This window comes from Sorex araneus, chromosome X, assembly GCF_027595985.1.
Source record: "Sorex araneus isolate mSorAra2 chromosome X, mSorAra2.pri, whole genome shotgun sequence".
Taxonomy (NCBI): Eukaryota; Metazoa; Chordata; class Mammalia; order Eulipotyphla; family Soricidae; genus Sorex; species Sorex araneus.
Genome location: NC_073313.1, coordinates 132,582,286 through 132,603,392, shown reverse-complemented (window position 1 = coordinate 132,603,392; position 21,107 = coordinate 132,582,286). Strand labels below are relative to the sequence as shown.

General features: G+C 34.5%; 1 protein-coding gene across 1 annotated transcript in view; it reads right to left on the bottom strand.

The window, feature by feature from the left end:
* HDX (highly divergent homeobox) overlaps positions 1-21,107 on the bottom strand; it is a 224,018-nt gene that overhangs the window by 179,327 nt on the left and 23,584 nt on the right. The window contains exon 2 of the mRNA XM_004611643.2: positions 5,741-5,887. Within this exon, the coding sequence (XP_004611700.2) occupies positions 5,741-5,887 (147 nt within the window). The remainder of the gene's footprint in view (positions 1-5,740; positions 5,888-21,107) is intronic.

Sequence of the window (21,107 nt, the reverse complement as noted above, 5' to 3'; positions counted from 1 at the left end):
TACCAAAAGCAAACAAAGACACCACTAAGAAAGAAAATTACAGACCAATTTCCCTGATGAACACCGATGCGAAGATCCTCAACAAAATACTAGCAAATAGGATCCAACAACTCATCAAAAAGATCATACATCACGACCAAGTGGGATTCATCCCAGGGATGCAAGGATGGTTTAACATTCGGAAATCAATCAACATAATCCAGCATATCAACAAAAGTAAAGATAAAAACCATATGATCATATCAATAGATGCAGAGAAAGCATTTGACAAGATCCAACATCCTTTCATGATGAAAACCCTCGCCAAAATGGGATTTGGAGGAACTTTCCTCAAGATAGTCGAAGCCATCTATCACAAGCCTACGGCAAGCATTATCCTCAACGGGGAAAAACTAAGGGCCTTTCCTCTGAGATCGGGCACAAGACAAGGATGCCCACTCTCACCACTCCTCTTCAATATAGTACTGGAAGTACTTGCGATAGCTATTAGACAAGAAAAAGAGATTAAGGGCATCCAGATAGGAAGGGAAGAAATCAAACTCTAACTATTTGCAGACGACATGATACTATATCTAGAGAAGCCTAAAACCTCTACTAAGAAACTCTTAGAAACAATAGACTTATACAGTAAAGTTGCAGGCTACAAAATCAATACCCAAAAATCCATGGCCTTCATATATGCAAACAATGAGGCAGAGGAAAGGGACATGAAAAAAGCAATCCCATTCACAATCATGCCCCAGAAAATCAGGTACCTCGGAATCAGCTTAACCAAGGAAGTAAAAGACCTTTACAAAGAAAACTACATAACGCTACTCCATGAAATTAAAGAGGACATGAGGAAATGGAAACATATACCCTGCTCGTGGATAGGGAGAATCAATGTTGTCAAAATGGCAATACTCCCTAAAGCGTTATACAGATTCAATGCGATCCCTATAAATATACCCATGACATTCTTCAAAGAAATGGATCAAGCAATCCTAAAATTCATATGGAATAACAAACGTCCAAGGATAGCTAAAACAATTCTTGGGAAAAAGATGATGGGAGGCATCACCATCCCCAACCTCAAACTTTACTACAAAGCAGTAACAATTAAAACAGCATGGTACTGGAACAAAGGCAGAGCCGTAGACCAATGGAACAGGGTGGAATATCCCTACACACAACCCCAAATGTATGACCATCTAATCTTTGATAAGGGAGCAAGAGATGTGAAGTGGAGCAAGGAAAGCCTCTTTAACAAATGGTGCTGGCACAACTGGACAACCACATGCAAAAAAATGGGTTTAGACCTTGACCTGACACCATGCACAAAAGTCAGATCAAAATGGATTAAAGACCTCAACATTAGACCACAAACCATAAGGTACATTGAAGACAAGGTTGGCGAAACCCTCCACGATATTGAAGATAAAGGTATCTTCAAAGGTGACACGGAACTAAGCAATCTAGTAAAAACAGAGATCAACAAATGGGACTACATTAAACTAAAAAGCTTCTGCACCGCAAGAGATACAGTGACCAGAATACAAAGACTATCCACAGAATGGGAAAGGATATTTACACAATACCCATCAGATAAGGGGTTGATATCAATGGTATATAAAGCACTGGTTGAACTCTACAAGAAGAAAACATCCAACCCCATCAAAAAATGGGGCGAAGAAATGAACAGAAACTTTACCAAGGAAGAAATACGAATGGCCAAAAGGCACATGAAAAAGTGCTCTGCATCACTAATCATCAGAGAGATGCAGATCAAAACAACTTTGAGATACCACCTCACACCACAGAGACTAGCACACATCCAAAAGAACAAAAGCAACCGCTGTTGGAGAGGATGTGGGGAGAAAGGGACCCTTCTTCACTGCTGGTGGGAATGCCGACTGGTTCAGCCCTTCTGGAAAACAATTTGGACGACTCTCAAAAAATTAGATATTGAGCTCCCATTTGACCCAGCAATACCACTGCTGGGAATATATCCCAGAGAGGCAAAAAAGTACAATCGAAACAACATCTGCACATGTATGTTCATCGCAGCACTGTTTACAATAGCCAGAATCTGGAAAAAACCCGAATGCCCCAGAACGGATGACTGGTTGAGGAAACTTTGGTACATCTATACAATGGAATACTATGCAGCTGTTAGAAAAAAGGAGGTCAAGAATTTTGTAGTTAAGTGGATGGGCATGAAAAGTTTCATGCTGAGTGAAATGAGTCAGAAAGAGAGAGACAGACATAGAAAGATTGCACTCATCTATGGTATTTAGAATAACAGAGTGGGAGACTAACACCCAAGAACTGTAGAAATAAGTACCAGGAGGTTGACTCCATGGCTTCGAGGCTGCCCTCACGTTCCGGGGAAAGGTCAACACAGAGAATCGATCACCAACTACATTGTAGTCGAAGGCCATGTGGGGGAAGGGAGTTGCGGGCTGAATGAGGGCTAGAGACTGAGCACAGCGGCCACTCAACACCTTTATTGCAAACCACAACAGCTAATTAGAGAGAGAAAACAGAAGGGAATGCCTTGCCACAGTGGCAGGGTGGGGTGGGGGGGAGATGGGATTGGGGAGGGTGGGAGGGACACTGGGTTTACAGGTGGTGGAGAATGGGCACTGGTGAAGGGATGGGTTCCCAAACTTTGTATGAGGGAAGTATAAGCACAAAAGTGTATAAATCTGTAACTGTACCCTCACGGTGATTCTCTAATTAAAAATAAATAAATTTAAAATTAAAAAATAAAAAAAAAAATAAAAAAAAAAAAAATAAAAAAAAGAAAGTAAAAACACAGGAGAATTGATGTGAGAAATCAATAAATAGTTTGGGGCTTCTTGGTAAAGGAAAAAATTATTCTATATACTCTACTGTTTTGCAAACATTTTAAGGCACAGTTTAACAATTGGTTTCTGTGCTGAATGGGGTCGAAACGTAAGGATCAATTATTTTCAATATGTGTGTATGTGTGTGTTGCAGATTTTGATCCACACTGGCAGTATTCAGAAGATATTCCTTAGACAGTAATATGGGAACCACTGATGCTCAGGGAACTATGTTATGCTAGGGATTAAATCCAAGACTTGTGCATATGAAGTGTCCCCTAAGAACACTTAATCATCTCTCCAACTTCAGTAACTTCAATACTATTTTGAATTAAAATAGAAAAGCACATACTTAAACCATTTTTCTAATTAAAATATTGAAAGTAGTTGTTGAGTGATAGTATAGAGGGTGAGGGAATTGCCTTGCATGTGGCTGGCCTGTTTTAATCTCTGGTATTGCATATGCTCACCCCAAACATTGTTACATGTGATCTCTGGCACATAGCCAGGGATTAGGTCCTCAGAATAACTAGATATAGGTCAATTCCCACTCACCCCACAAATGATTAAAATAAAGATAAAATAAAGTGTATTGTCTGATGTTTCTCTATAATTTATGGCCTTTGGGATACATCTGAATGCTCAGAATACTGTGTGGTGCTGGGGATTGTACCTAGGTTCTTAAGCAAGCCAGATATGTTTCAACTCATTGAGCTATCTCCTGAGTAGGAATAACTAAATAAAATTTTACTTAAACACATTTAGTTTTAGGTTCCAAAATTTACCAATGCTTATAAGATATAAGTTATTCTTATTCCAAGCACCTATCAGTAAAATAAAAAATGGATAAAAAATTTATATTATGATGATCATTATATGACCAAAATGTAATCATTAAAGTTTTTAAGTCTGTAACTGTATCTCATGGTGATTCATTTAAAAATATTTATAAAAAAGAGGATTTGAGATTTGTAAAATGTATGGTACTACTTAGGATAAAATACATTGGTTCATTAGCATTTGATGTACATAAATTTCTCTTCTATTTTTATTGCTTCCTTTTATTTATCTTTCTACATTTTGCACCTCATCATTTTTCTTTTTTTTTACTCAATTATACTTGTTTTCTTTACATTATAAAAGTTTTCGTTGGAAAAGCCACATTCAATGGTACTTTGGGACTCAGGAATCCTTCGGGTGGTTCTTAGAATACCATTGTGTACTAAAGATCAAGCCCATGACTATGCACGTGGAAGAAATATGTTCTACCATGTAAACTAAATTCCTGGTTCCATTTTAATATTTTAAGTTCTTTCTATACTTGGAACAAATTATTACAGTGTGATTTAAGTTAATTTGAGGAAAATATTATAGTAATAAATAGTCTACTAAAAATAAATAATAAAGTTCTTTTCGGTGGAACTTATAGAATTAGCAAAACATAAGTGCTGATTGAGGGTCTAGATTCATGAGTCTATAAACAAGCTCCTTCTCACAGGACTATAAAAGTCAACAAAATTGCTTCTAAATGATGAAGACTGAATTTCTATACAATTTATATGCTCCTAGATCAGAGAGACTAGATCTATTTCACACAATTTCTTAAGATTTACATAACTTTATACTAAGTTATGCCAATTGGGGCTCAGATATAACTTTTGTATTCAATACTCTATTTAGTATAAGGAAGCTGAAATACTAAGGGAAGACTGAAATAACACAGTGGAAAAATGAAAGGTCATTACAAAGTACAGCTGCATGAGAAGACTTCCCACGGTTTTTGAAGAAATCAACATCATATATATATATATGATTGCCTGACTTTGAGTAGCCCTTGTGTACCACTGGAATATTTTGTGGATTGGGACTTTTGTACTGGCAAGACCATGAATAAATATGATGTCATTTTCCTTTTGGAATGACATGTCTGAATTTATTTTAAATGAAATTATAAGGCAGTTTTCTGTTAAAAATTAACTAAGAGATGTCATAATAATACAGAAAGTAAAATCACTACAGGAAAAAATAGCATGAGTGCAAACTAGTGTACTTTTACCAAATTTCAATATTACACATCATAAATCATATTTTTCTAATGATATTAAGCATTTTTTAGTTTTATTAAGGTTTCTTGAAAGGGGGCATTAACTAGTTCTATTAGTATAAATAATTTAAGTTTTTATATTAATCTTGAATATGATCATTGATTTCAGCAAACAAGAAACAAATATTCTTACTCTCCGACAAGCATTAAAAGAATAATTCTCTATTTGAAAGCAACTGTTTACTTTATTCTTTAAGAAATATATTTTCCAAAGAATTCTGCTTGCTAAGATATATTTATCTTTAGAGTCTCTGAAGGTTACTTGGATGGAAAAATAAACTTGAAAACAGATGTCTTTCTTGTTCCCAAATTAGCCTAACTAATGACAGGAATGAGAATGCTTCTAACCTTGAATAGCTAAGGTTACATGCCAAAATTATTTAGAGCATTTTTCAACAACATAAAAGAACTTATAGAGTCAAAATATATTACTGACTCACTTAGATTTATCTCTTGCCTCCTCGCTGTCATATTCTTATAATGTTCATAAACCTGTAAGAGCTCTGATTTTTACAGCTTAAGAACTATGTCAGTTAAAAAAATCTCAGTGAAAATGGTATAATAAAATGAAAGCATAAAATGCCTTTAAGCATATCTTAAAGGTACTCATATATGCTTGCAAGGCAATCATATAAACAAATATGTATATATTATTTTTATTTCTAGTTATTACAAACTAGTGTTTATATCAAGGAAATAAGGGTATTTATAAAGATAATGGCTTAATATTCTGATAGGTTTTCTTGTATAAGGCAATTAATACTTGTAATAAAAAGTATTAGAAGGAGTGTAAAACCTCAATACTTACCCTAACTACACTGAAGTCCAGTTTAGTCTCTTGTGCGCACTGTAAAATGAGCTGAAAGCAGTTTTTACTTTGATTTGTCATTCCATTTTCATAATAACGCTGTAAAATCCTTTGTTGTTCTACAGTAAATACAGAACGGAGATTCATCTAAAAATAAAAGAAGATACCCTGAAATCTTAAGTAAAATTTGAGATTATGTAGAATTTGTATGCTTTCATTTTTTAAAATTTTTTACAAAATTTTCCTTAAGTAAATGAATCCCAGTAATGGCTAATAATGTGTCTTCTAACAGGAAGACAGATTCTCATTGAAAGCTATAGATTATAATGCAATCATTAATTTTGTTAAGAAAAAAAATGACAACTTTAAAATCAATTTTTTTGAAGGGAAGGAAGTCTTTGTTTAGTGTCACCATGGGGGTGAAGAAGTTCTTCCAACAAAATAAATATTTATGTCTAGTAAATTCTGAGAAAGTGGTAACCACACACGGTCAATTATCAACAGGGATACTCACTGTTCTTTGTCATACAAAACATCTTACATATGTCAGCAGAAGCTATGCTCTGGAACGAAAAGATACTTTTATTTTCCCTTTCTGGGACAATGGAGTTCATTTTATACATCAGAACAGAACCTCTTCTTAAAGTTTAAAAATAAATAGGAAGGTGTAGTCATTATGAAAATTTATTTAAAAAATATTTCACATAAGTTTCTAAATAAAGTATTTATTAAAATTACAATTAACTTATGATACTAAAACATATTTTAATGGAACTTTGCACTTTTTAATTAAATTAATGTACCTTTTAATTTAATTGACATCACAGAAAAACATAAAAGATTTTTTTTCAAGATCACTCTTCATACTAATGAGCAAAAATTTTGCTCTTACTGGAAAATAACTAAATCTGTCACAGATAAAGATGAAACTCATCTTTTTTTTTTGAGATCTGGAAGGCATGTGGACCAACTTCTGATGCTCAGGGGTCACTCCTGGTCATGATCAGGGGAACATATGCAGTGCCAGGAAACATAAGAAGGTTGAAAGCTTGAAAGATCCCACTACAGACTCTGGCTTCAAGACATTTTTAAAAAAGAAACAACATAATTATCATATTGAGTTTTATAAATAACTCATGGAATAAATTAATGCAACCTGGTTCTTTATAAAACATATCAGACTGAAATTGCTATTCAGAAAAAAAAAATAACAGAATGAAATAAAGTCTGTCCCAAAGAAAACGCCTATTTAAAGCAGGAAACTGCAACCAAAAACACAACAAGCCAAATCAAACAGAAATTCAAGCATGCTAGTACTACAACATGGAAATAAAGTATAATTGCCCTCTCCCTATGTACATTATGGGCAATAAAGAGCTCTAACAAGAAAATTATTCATAACTATTGACAGTTGAATATCTCTTTCTTGACAATTAATAAAACCTCTTACTATCTAGCCTCATGCATGAAGGAACCGGCAGAGGAACCCAGGTGTGTGGGACCTGGGGCTGAGACCTCCAAGGCTGCTCGGATCGGGATTGGGCCTCTTCCATCCAGATTCCCCATTTTCCAGTAGCTAGGCAGTCACACCCAGAAACTACCCCCAGTGCCGTGTAATCCCACCAATGGCCATCATCCAGAGACTACAAAACTAAGCTCCCAGAAGAGAGCGACACAGAGTCTCTAGTCCTCGCGCCTGGCTGCCTTCACCAGGACACCTTCAACTAGACATCTGATAGCCTAGTTCTCCGTCTTGGAGAACCTGGCAAGCTACTTAGAGTTTACTGCCCCCACAGGGGAGAGCCTGGCAAGCTCCCTGTGGCATATTAAATGCCAAATGCATTAACAATGATGGGTCTCATTCCCCTGTCCCTGAAGAGCCTCTAATGTGGCACCATTGGGAAGAACGAGTAAAGCGAGGCTGCTAAAATCTCAGGGTAGGATAAATGTAGACGTTATTGGGCCTGTTCGAGCAAATTGAAGATCAATGGAATGACAGTTATTTATAAAACATATCAGACTGAAATTGCTATTCAGAAAAAAAATAACAGAATGAAATAAAGTCTGTCCCAAAGAAAACGCCTATGTAAAGAGCTATAAACATCTAATGTCTATAATGATATGTAAAGAGCTAAACATCTAATGTCTATAATGATATGTAAAGAGCTAAACATCTAATGTCTATAATGATATGTAAAGAGCTAAACATCTAATGTCTATAATTAGTTGAGTTTAATGACAGTGATACAGTGATACTATGTAGTATTAAGAAATGTGATTAGAGAATATCAGATGTGGATGAAGACTCAGGAAAGATTAGATACTCACTGATGTATTGAAGGAGATCATTCAACCTTATATATTTGACCACACTGATTTTTCAAGAATGTTTGGATCAAAAGGCAGGAACCACATATCTGTCTATCTTACTTTTACTTAAGATACTTATTTTATAAATCAAGTTTACACTTTTATTTACTTTTCCTTAATTCTGTTTCTTACTTTTACTAAATCTCTTGCTTAAAGGCTCAGTTAGAGTTAAGAGATGAGTCAGAAATTCGGGATCAAATACCTGAAATATCTCATTTATTATGGGTTTATAACACTATTTTGGAATGAGGTATAAGTATAGTGGTAAATTTTAATTCATTAATAGATTAAGAGCAATGACTACTACTTCTCTACATGATTATACCTACTGTGAAATACCTTGGGTGCTGGGTAACAATAATATAGGAATATTTTTGGTTATTACTATTTGCTTAACAAAGTATTATAAAATCCTTAAAATTACAGTAGATCCTTCCCCACTGACACAAATAGTTTTATATGTATGTATGTATATATATATGTGTGTGTGTGTGTATTATATAAATAGATATATGGCATATGTAAAATGTCTATACACCTATCAACATACCGGATGATGTCATAACCAAATTGCATGTTTCAATGACTTTTGTTTGTTGCTTCCTGTCTTCATTTTCATGCATTTCTGCTCTCAACTTTACTATTGTTTTTCATTATTTTTATTTAGATTTATTTTGATCGTCTGATTTTCTTTCTATAGAAACTTTCTTCCCTTATTATAAGAAAATGTTATAAATTTACTGCTTTGGGACCATTCTACAATTTTTATAGACTTCCTTTCTAACATCAATACTGAAATATAATAGATATGTAAAGAGCTAAACATCTAATGTCTATAATTAGTTGAGTTTAATCTAATGCAAAAACCCATGATAAAATCACCATAATTTAAGTAATCAGAAAATGGAACACCTTCCAATGTGTCCTTGTGATCCATTGTCTGTAGTAAGAATACCTCAGATCTACCCTTCCACAAAATTTCAAGTGTAAAATACTGTAATGTTAAATATGAACAGTACATTTTACAACAAATCTCTAAAATTTATTCATTCAGCATAACTGAAACTGTATGCCTACTAAACTCTTATCACTAATCCAGTTCTTTTCTAGTCTGCTATCTAATTGTGTGAGTTTGACAATAATTTACTTTATATAAATGGAATTTTGACGTGTTTACCCTGTAGCTAATTTTACTTAACTATAACATTTGTGTGTCATGTAAAATTCTACTAAATAAGAATAAATAAAACTAATCAACAATAAATTCAAATAAATTTGCTATGCATTAAGTTAAATAATGCATTTTTCCTAAATTTCATTTTATGAAAGCACTGATTTAAAAAGTTATTCATACTTGGGTTTTAGACATCTTCCCTCCATCAGTGTTTCCAGGTTCCCTCTCCTATCCTGCACCCCAGCCAGCCAACTGGACAGGCACATTTTAAAGTCTATTTAAGTTCCCAAACTTAAAGAGTGTTGATTTCAGTGTTGTTGTATCTGCAATGTGTATATTTAGCTGCATCATTACTTAATACCACTGATGTACCCTGATCTTTGACCCCAGTTGCTACTCATCTGCTGCTTCTACTTTACTTTAACTCATTGTTTTTCAAATTCCATCCTTTGGGACCAAAGTTGATCTAGGCACTTTCTTCCCCCCTTTTGAAAATTACATTTCTAACTACCACATATAAGTGATATCACCCTGCATTTATTCTTCTTCTGAGTTATTTAATTTAACATATTATCTTCCAGTTCCATACATGTTGTAGCATATTGCATATCATAATTCCAGACAATTGAGTAGAATTCTATTGTGGCCATTCCGTATCTTTTGATGGGAAGTTCAGTCCATTGACATCCAGAGAAATTATTCATGTAAAGGGCTATATCTCCATTTTATGACTGGATTGTTGTTTCTACAATTGACTATTTCATATATATATATATATATATATATATAAATGTTCTTTCAGCATTTCATTCAGGGGCACTTTAGTTACAGGAAATGCTTTCAAGTCTTGTTGGTCTGAGGATGTTTCTATCCTTTTTTTCTGTCTAAATGAGAGCTTTTCAGCATAATGGGCTCATTTTGAAAGGCTTTTTTTCAGTTAGTAATTTTAATATGTAATTTTGCTTCTTTCTCTTTTATACCAACCATTTCATATGAGAGATCTTTTCTATTTCATATGTTCTTTCCCTTATATTTAAGGTTTCTCTTCTCTTTAGAAGCTTTAAAAAGTCTGTATTTCTCTTTGGATTTTGCCATTTTGATTACTATGTCTTGATGTTGTTCTGTATGGTCTATTTTACGTGGTACACCTAAAGACTCTTGAATGAGTGTGGAAGTTTTCAGCTATCATCTCTCCCTCCACTTTTTCTTTCCCTTTCCTGTTTTCCTCTAATTTCCTATAATTCAAAGATTACTCTTCTTGCTGTTACCCATTAATTATCTTACATTTTCTTCTATGCTAATGTTTTGTTTTCTATTTTTTTGCTTGTTTCTTATCAATGCCAGCTTGGATTTTGTCTTCAAATTTGTCTATACTGTTCTCTTCCTTTGTAATTCTGCAAGTATGGCTTGCTGTTGTATTTTTTTTTCTTTTTGGGTCACACCCGGCGATGCACAGGGGTTACAACTGGCTCTGCACTTAGGAATTACCCCTGGCAGTGCTCAGGGGACCATATGGGATGCTGAGATTCGAACCCAGGTTGGCTGCGTTCAAGGCAAACATCCTACCCGCTGTGCTATCATTCCAGCCCCAACTGTTATATTTTTTAGTTCTTTCTTTTCATTTTGTATGAAATCTCTCATCATCTGAATCAGTTATTCTTTGAGATGGTTGAATTTCTCATCTAATGATTCTTATTTTCACTGGCCAGTGCTTATATAATTTCTATTTCCAATGTAGTGAGTTTATTTTAGGTCTTTATAAACCATTATAAAAGGATTAATTATTGTTTGATAGAGCCATTGGGTTCCTTATATTCTTTGTTTTTCTTTAAGTTTGATATAGATTAATTGTGGAGGTTTACACTTCCAATTACTTAAATTTATCTGTTCAGTTATTCATACCAGAGCGCTAATGATAATCTCTCTGTTTTTCAGATTATTTATCTAACCATGTAGTGCTATTTAAGTATGATAAAGGGGTCTCCAACTAGTCATTTGTTTAGTTAACTGAGACTTATGCCTGTATAATGGCAGTAATCTGATGTGTGTGCAATAATAGGCTTGCATGATATGTTCATAAATAGGTAGTTTTGGGTTTGGAGAATTAGAGTTGAAGTAGAATAGTGAGACTCCCTAATCTTGGGTCTGGGATCAGCCAGCAGGAGGCCCTCAGCATCCTGGACACAATGGTTTTTGGCTCATACAATGAGTTTTAAAACTAAACCAAAGCCTTGTTAAAAATTCTTCAGTCAGAAGATTTTTTTTCAGTCAATTGTATTTCTTTTTCTTGGTCAGAGTCAGATTTTTCAAATTAAAAAACAAAAAAATAATAGTTATGTACATGGCTATATATTTCTTAGGAAAATAAATTAAAACCTATTAAAAACTATTTTTTTAAATTACCATCAGCATTATTCCCTGAACTCAGGGTTTACTACTAAAAATTCAAAACATAAGGTGAAATTACCTCAATGATTACATAGGATTTCTGTTAACACTTGGAATTCTATGATTTTTAACACTACTTTTTTTGGGAAAAATTACTAAGGCAACTACAAACAGACAAAGGCAAAACCTTTAGAGATATTTGATTATCACAGATTTTATATTTATTTTCTTAGAACAGACTGCCTAGAAAGCCAATCCCCCATTGCGATCAAATTATTGTATATGTATATATATATGTATACATACATATATATACATATGTATATATGGGCTGGAGCTATAGCACAGCGGGTAGGGCGTTTGACTTGCAAGCAGCCAACCCAGTCCGATTCCTCCACCCCTCTCAGAGAGCCCAGCAAGCTACCAAGAGCAACTTGCCCGCAAGGCAGAGCCTGGCAAGCTACCCATGGTATATTCCATATGCCAAAAATAGTAACAACAAGTCTCACAATGGAGATGTTACTAGTGCCTGCTTGAGCAAATCGATGAGCAACTGGATGACAATCATACAGTGACAGTGATATATATATGTACTTATATATATATACATATACATATAAGTGAGTATGTTGAATTCTATTGTATTAAACCTGTATTTGTATATAATTAATTATTTGTATATAATTATTTGTATATAATTAATCACATGGCCCATTTCCCCATACTATTCTACTTCCCAACTAATCTTGAGAGGCAAATGAGTTTGCTCGTTCTACAAAGAAAAAATGGAGACAGAAATATTATTTACTTTATTTAAAATTACAGTGCTAGTAGCTGGCAGACTTGGCATTTGGAGTTAGGTCAATGTCAACATTAATATACTTTCTTATAGGCAAGAGTTATCTCTACTTCATGTAAGGTGCAAGTGGTAAAGTGGTGGAAGGATATGCTTTTTCGCCAAACTCAGATATCAGAGTAGGTTACTGGAAACACGATATATTGGTGGTTTTTGAACAAATGTGTCTAAGAACACTAAAAATCACTGGTTGATTTCATTAGAAACCAATGATGTGAACTTCTTAGCGTGAAATCCAAAAGTAGAAATGTGGTTTCTGGGTACACTCTATTATTCATGCATGGAACAGGAAATGTTATTGAAACAATCTAAAGTCAGATTTATTATAAACTATCTTACCCAACATGTAATAAAACCATAACTGATAATCAACAGATAATGGGGACAGGGTTGGGGAGAAGTGTTGAACTAGAGGTGGCTCAGAGATAGAGTAAAAGGTAAATTTGATGGCAGAGCTTTTCACTTTGTAAATACTAGAAACTTGAATTATATTGCAATCCAACACTTTGCTCGAGTGGGCATCAGTAACGCCTAACACTTTAAATATAATAATAATATAAAATTACTTAATTAAAAAATAAAATATTGGGGCTGGAACAATAGCAGAGCGGGTAGGGCATTTGCCTGGCAGGCGGCCAACCCGGGTTCAATTCCCAGCATCCCATATGGTCCCCTGAGCACTGCCAGGGGTGATTCCTGAGTGCAGAGCCAGGAGTAAGTAACCCCTCTGCATTGCCGGGTGTGAAGCAAAAAAGAAAATTAAATAATAAAATTAAAAAAAGAAAAAGGTTTTAAAAAATAACATAATAAAATAAAATATTGTTACCACACCACACTTCTGATCAAAGTAAATTCATCTGATAACCATCTTTCTCTTTCTGAGTTTTTTCAGTTAACATTACTCTGAGCACTTTCATCCATACTGTTGCAAAAACATTATGTCATCTTTTATTATTCTTGGGTGTTGTTACATAACTCATTACATCTATACATTTACCCTTAACTAGGCATTTGGACTGTTTTTATATCTTGCTATTGCAAATAGGGTTTTGTCAGACAAGGGTGTGCATATACATTTTCAGATTAATGTTTCTCTGTCCTTAGGATAAAGACCATATAGTAAACACATTTTCAATTTTGTAATTTATCTCCATTGTTTTTCATAGAGATTTGATCAACTATATATATCCACCACCAATGTCTGATGATTTCTTTTACTTAATATGCCTATTATTTATGGCCTCTTAAAATTATTCACCATGATTTACAATACTGTTAATAAGTGTTTTTTGTGTAAAATGTTCCAACATTCCACACACAATGAGAGTGGCATTGTTTTTCACCGGGTCCCCACTTCAAATCCTTACCTCTACCCTTCCCTCCACGATAATAAGCTCAGTTCTGTAGACCTCGTCTCAGATACAGTTGCTTTTGGTTCATTTGTTGTTCCCTTGCTATTCCTTTTCATATACCACACATGAGATATCTATCTGCATTATTTTTCTGATTCATTTCAATCACCATAATACCCAACAGTTTAATCCACATATTGACAAATAGCATGATTCTGTCATTTTTATAGGCAAGTAATATTCCATTATATATATATATTTTTAATTTAGTCATCTGTTCTTGTACACCTGGATTATTTTCAGATTTTAGCCATTGTGAACAATGCTTCAACAAACACAGGGTTACAGATGTTTGTTCTGAATGTTTTGAGCCCTTGGAGTAGATGTTAAGAAGTGGAGTTTCTGAGACATTTGGAAGCTCAATTCTTCATTTCTTGGGAAGTGTCTGTATTGTTTGCCAAAAAGCTTTAGCCAGCCCACATACAAATCAGCAATGGATGAAGGGTTTCTTTCCCACTCATTCACAATAGTTGTTTTCGTTATTTATGATGTGTGCAAATCTCATTCTAACAGACATGAAATGACATTTCATGATTTTATGATTTGCATTTCACTGGAGTACTGTGATAACAAGTTTTTTTATGTGACTATTTGGCACAAGTAAATCTTATGCGGTAAAATGTCTGAGCATCATCACTTTCCCCCATTTTTTAAGCACAACTATCTTAGTCTTGTTGAGTTCTGTTTCTGTAAATTTCAAATAATCTTATTTGGTAATGTATCTGAGCAGCATCCCTTCCCATGTTTGAGGTTGTTTTTGTGCTCAGTTTTATGAGTTCCCTGTTGATCTTGTATTAACCGTTTTTCAGTTGTACGGTGTATGAATATTTTCATCCATTCTTCAAAATTGGGCATGTCAGCTTATTTTAATTCACTGTATCACTGCCATCCCTTTGATCATCGATTTGCTCAAGAGGGTGCCAGTAATTTCTTTATTCAACCTGAGATTTTAGCAGCCTCTCTTTACTCATTCTTCACAGCAGTGCCACATTGGAGGCTCTTTAAGGGTAAGGGGAATCATACCCATCATTGTTATTGTATTTGGCATATTGAATACACCATGGAGAGGTTGCCAGGTTCTGTTGTGTGGGCAGGATGCTCTCAGTAACTTGCCAGGTTCTCCGAGAGAACTAGGCTATAAGAGGTCACTTCTGGAGCTTTGTTTTATAGTCTACGGATCTTGGCCGCTGATGGAATTACACAGCGCCAGAGGCAGTTTGTGGGTGTGGCTGCCAAGCTACAGGAAAATGGGGGATTCTGTGTGGAGGAGGCTCAGTCCTGATCCAAGCAGGTTTGGAAATCTCAGCCCCAGGTTCCGCACAGCTGGGTTCCTCTGCCTGTTCCTTCATGCGTGAGGCTTGTCCTAATGTGTGGAGAGGGGCCTTGAGCATGGCTGTGCCTGGGTTCCTGAGGTCTTCTGATACCCAGGCAGTACTCATAATGGGGAGGAAAACTCTACCCGCTTCACTCCGAGGGGCCCCAGTGAAGACAGGATATTCAACTGTTCCTTTGGACTGCAGGTCTGTTTTTATTCCAATACCATGCTGTTTTAATTACTACTGCTTTGTAGTAGAGTTTGAAGTTGGGGAAGGTGACGCCAACCATCTTCTTTTTTCTCAAGGATTGCTTTAGCTATTCATGAGGGGTTATTGTTCCATATGAATTTCAGGAGTGTTTTGTCTATTTCCTTGAAAAATGTCATGGGTATACTGATAGGGACCACATTAAATTTGTATAGTGCTTTGGGCAGTATTGCCACCTTGATAATGTTAATTCTCCCTATCCATGAGCAGGGGATGTGTCTCCATTTCCTAGTGTCCTCTTTTATTTCCTGAAGTAGTGTTTTGTAATATTCCTTGTATAGGTCCTTCACCTCTTTGGTTAAGCTGATTCCAAGGTACTTGATTTTCTGAGGTACTATTGTGAACGGGATTTTTTTTAATGTCTCTTTCTTCTCTTTCATTATTTGTATATAAGAAAGCCATAGACTTTTGGGTGTTGATTTTGTAGTCTGTCACTTTACTATATCGACCTATTGTTTCTAGGAGCTTTTCTGTGGAGTCCTTAGGGTTTTCCAAGCATAGTATTATGTCGTCTGCAAATAGTGATAACTTGACCTCTTCCTTTCCTATCTGTATGCCTTTGATATCTTTTTCTTGTCTAACTGCTATGGCCAGGACTTCCAGTACTATATTAAATAGGAGTGGTGAAAGCAGGCAACCTTGCCTTGTAGCCGATCTTAGAGGGAAGGCTTTTAGTTTTTCCCCATAGAGAATTATACTTGCTGTGGGTTTTTGGTAGATGGCTTTGACTATATTAGGGAAAGGTCCTTCGATGAGTATTGGGCATTTTGATAACAATTATATTCAATCTATATAATGCTCTGATGTGATAGCTACTTTTTCATTGTTAATCTTTCCAATTCATGAGCATGGGATATCATTTACATACCCTTATGTCCTCTATTTCTTTTAACAGTGGTATAGTTTTCCAAGAACAAATTACACCCTTTATTCAATTTATTTCTAGATACTTGTTTGGGTGATTTATAAATATAAATGGCATTGTGTTATATCTTTCTCATTTATATCTTGTGTTTAGAAATGAAACTTATAACTGAGCCAGAGATATAGTAAAGCAGGTAAGGTACTAGCTTTGCAAGAAGCTTACCCAGGTTCAATTTCTGGCAACATATATGGTCCCTGAGCTCACTAAGAGTGATCCTTGAATGCAGAGCCTGGAGTAAGCCCTGGAAACCACTGTGTATGCCCTCAAAACCAAAAATACTGATAAAAATGAAATGTAACTAATTTCTGTATGCTGATTTCATAGCACACCACATTTCCATCTTTGTTTATCATTTTTCATAGTTTTGTGGTATCTTTAAGATTTTCTATATATAATAGCAGCTTCAAACATTTATTTATCTCTAGTTTCCATTAATTTAATCATGATATGATTAGTAATGAGTTTTCTATGAGCTTGTTTTGTTTCAAAAAACCTTGATGTTCTTAAATCTGCATATTATCTTAAATTATACTGGGAAACACTAATAAACACACCTGAACTTGGACTTTGTTTTGGGAAAGATTCTTTACTATAATTTTGATTTCTTCTAGTAATTGGATTGTTCAGATGCCCCATTTCCTCCTGATTCAGTTTTAACACATTAGGAGTACAAAAATTTACCAACTCCAAGAATTTATCTGTTACTTTTGTGTTATTGAATTTGGTAGCATTTTTTCATAATATAATGAAAATTTCTATAGTCTCTGTATTTCTTTGATTTACTTTTGTATAGCACAGTAACATTCCATTATGTATATATATCACTTTAATTTATTTTTATTGTTTTAACTTAGTTTATAAAAAATGTAATTGCTTACCTGTTTTAAGGGCACAATGTTACCAAATAATCTCTACCATAAAAGTACCAATATTACTCTACCACAGTTCATTGGAAACTTTCATCCCACTCCCACTCATGGTAACCTCAATTTTGTGGTCAGTCCATGAGTTTGTTTTCATAAGACACTTTCTGATTCCTTGTTTTAGTTCTTCATATCCCATTTATAAGTAATATTAACCAGTATTTCTCTTCCCCATTCAGGCTGCTTCTTTTAGAATGGATCTCCTCCATTTCTATCATCTTCTATCAAGGTCTATCACCCTCTTCAGTTATGTGTTGTAGTAAAAAGCATCACTTCATATTTTCTAACAGAAAACAATACTCCATATTGTATACAGTACTCATCTGTCCCTGGAAATTGGCTATTATCAAAGCTTATTCATTGTATACCATACTGCAGTGGTCATAGATGTACATATGCATATTATACATGTAAATATTTGTATGCATATATGTGTGCATACATATACAATGTGTGCTTTCTAAGCATAGCAGTAAAAGTGGAATTTTTGGATGATATGATATATTTACTTTTTCACTTTGATGGTGGGCAAACACAGCAATGCTTAGCGGTTTACTTCTGGATCTATGCTTGGAGGCTGTTCCTGTTCCTGATGGTGTTTGGTGGACCATGTAATGACAGGTTGAATCTAGACATTCAATATACAATGCTTACATTCCAGTCAAGTGAGTTATTTCTCTGACACCTATTTTTATTATTTTCTGAGAAATCTCCAGTGTTTTTACATAGAAACTGAATTTACATTACTATAATAAATATGTACACACTTTTTTATTCACAAACTCACAGTTTTTATTAATTCTCATCTTTTTATACAAGTCATTCTCATGGGTATAAAATAATGTATAATTATTTCTTTTATTTGTATTTACCTGATTACAGGTGATAATGAGCTTATTCCATGTTTTCCACATCTTCTTTTTCAAATAATTTATGACAGACACCAGTTATTTCCACATTTTAGCTATTATTAATGACACTGCAATAACTATTAGGATAGATGTAAATTTGAGGTTAATATTTTCATTTTTTCTGCTTAATACCAACCAGTGTGGTCGTTGGATATTGTGGTAACTGTTAATAGTGTCTTGATTACATCTATACTGGTTTCTAAAATAGTTGCACCAATTCATACTACCACTAAAGAGTGCAAAAGGGTCACACTATTCCCAGGTTTGCTATCATGTTATTTTATTTAAGAGAAGGTGTGTTGGGCCAAACCTGGCTGTACTCAGGCCTTACTATTGTTCTGTGCTCAGGGATAACTTATGGCAATGTTAGGGGGAACATATGTAAAACAAACACCTAAATCCCTGTACTTTATCTCTGACTGAGTAATGTTTTCATGGCCATAAGATACATAAGATACATGTTTAATTTATTAAAAAAAAGTTACTGTGACATTATGTATAACTCATATATAAAAATATTCTTGCAATATCATACTTCTATTTATCTTCAAAGACCTCTGAATTATTGTTAAATATTGTTAAAATAATATATTAGTTATTTAAAATAATTAAATTATTAAATAATTTGCTTTCACATATGCAATAAAACTCCCAATAACTTAAAATTATTAAAGGTAATTTATATTAACCTGTTTAATATTATTATTGTCCATTTTACTCTTTTGTGTCTGAATGTGAATTAGTTATTTTTTCTGCTTGAAATGCATTTTTATATGTCTGTTGGTTCTGTAAACATTTTTGATAGTGTACATATGCTGACAACATGTCTCTTCTTACACATGAGCAGAAATGCCTTTAATTTGTTATTGATTATAGAATAAAATGTGCATTTTTGTCACTTTTAGTACTTTAAGAATACCACCGTATTGTCTCTTGGGGTGTTTAGCTTTCAGTAATACAACTCTTTTTGTGGAATGTTTGCCCCTGTACATAAGAAGTCTCCTTTTCCCTTTTGGATGCTTTAAGAATTTGTTCATTTATTTTGGGGCCACACAGAGAAATGGTCAAAAGTTACTTTGGCTCGACACTCAGTAATTACTCCTGGTGGTGCACAGGGGACCATGTGGGATGCTGGAGATCTACCCTGGGTCAGCTTCATGACTCTACCCTTTGGATTATCACTCTGGCCCACCTTTTAAGAAATTTTTAATGAGCATAAAATAATTTTGCATTTCCTGGTTCCCTCTTCTATTTCTTTTAGTGGTGCCTTATAGATTTATGAATATATGTCTTTCACCTCCATTGTGATATTGATTTTTAGGTATTTTATGTCTTGGGGTGATATTTTTGTGAAAAGAATTGTCTTTTTAATTTCTTTTTGTTCTAGCTTATAATTTTCTTACATAAATATCAAAATGAGACAAGAAAATTCTCCACCAGTGCTGGGTATGTCCCAGAAACAAACATAATGAGTGTTAATCTTGTTCCTTTAAATTCACTTTGGCTGTAAAAAAATCAGCTGTTTTTTTTTAAATAATGAAGTTATAATGGGAATCAAACCATTTATTTATATTTTTACTATCTTAAGAGAGATAATTTACCTGTTGGCTTTGAGGCACTTCATATGGAAGATGGGGAAACAAAGCCATGCAGCACTTTTCACATGATGAGCTAAAATCATAAAATACTTGACTGACTGCAATGTTCTATATAAAATGCATTGTGGTGTTACTGAAATTAGTTTTTAGGGTGAGGTAGTAAGCCACTTCCAGGCTTACTGAACCACTAGTTTAAAGTGAGAGCCCAAGAACAAAGTACTGATTGGGCCCTGAAGTATATGGGATTTTCTGAGTCAACCTGGTGTGTTGGGTAATCAGGGTCCTCCAGGTCTGTATCCACAGATTCTTAGGGGACTGTGTGAAGTTGGGAATTTAATTACAGTCATCAGCAAATAAGGTCTACATGCATCTTACACACTGTGCTATCTAGAGAGCTAGCCCATAAAATTTTTTAAATTTTTTTGTGCCACATCCAGTTCTGCACTCAGGAATTATTCCTGATTGTGTTTGGGGCTGGAGCGATAGCACAGCGGTTGGGCATTCGCCTTTCACGTGGCTGACCAGAGTTCGATTCCTCTGCCCCTCTCGGAGAGCCCAGCAAGCTACCCAGAGTATTGAGCCCGCATGGCAGAGCCTGGCAAGCTACCCTGCGTACTGGATATGCCAAAAACAGTAACAATAAGTCTCTCAATGAGAGACGTTACTGGTGCCTGCTCGAACAAATCGATGAGCAACGGGATGACAGTGACAGTGTGTTTGGGGCACCATATGGACTGCCAGGGATTGAACCTGAGTTAGCCACATGCAGGTGCCTTACCAACTGTACTTTGTTCTAGCCCCTTTTAAAAAACCATTAATATTTATGTGGCAAATTGCTCTTTCTTATTAGAAATATTCAGACATATTCCAATCCATTCACAAACCATTTTGTACCAAAATCTCAAGCGAAGGAGTTATATACTATTACATTATCATGGCAAAATAAGAATAATTCTATGTGAATCACCTTCTATGTGATGAGAATTTGAACTTTTTAAATGTTTGATGGAAAAATTAACCACAACACCAATGGACAAAGTGTCTAAAACTATGAATATTGCTGAAACATTCTGCATACACACTTAATATATAAAATAAAGGAATGTCATATTAAACTAGTTGAATTTTTCCACTGAAAACTGTGATTAAACAAAGCCTATAAAATAGTGTAATCACAAACTCAGTGAAATAACATTTTAACATGTGCAAAATAATTAACTTTGTAAA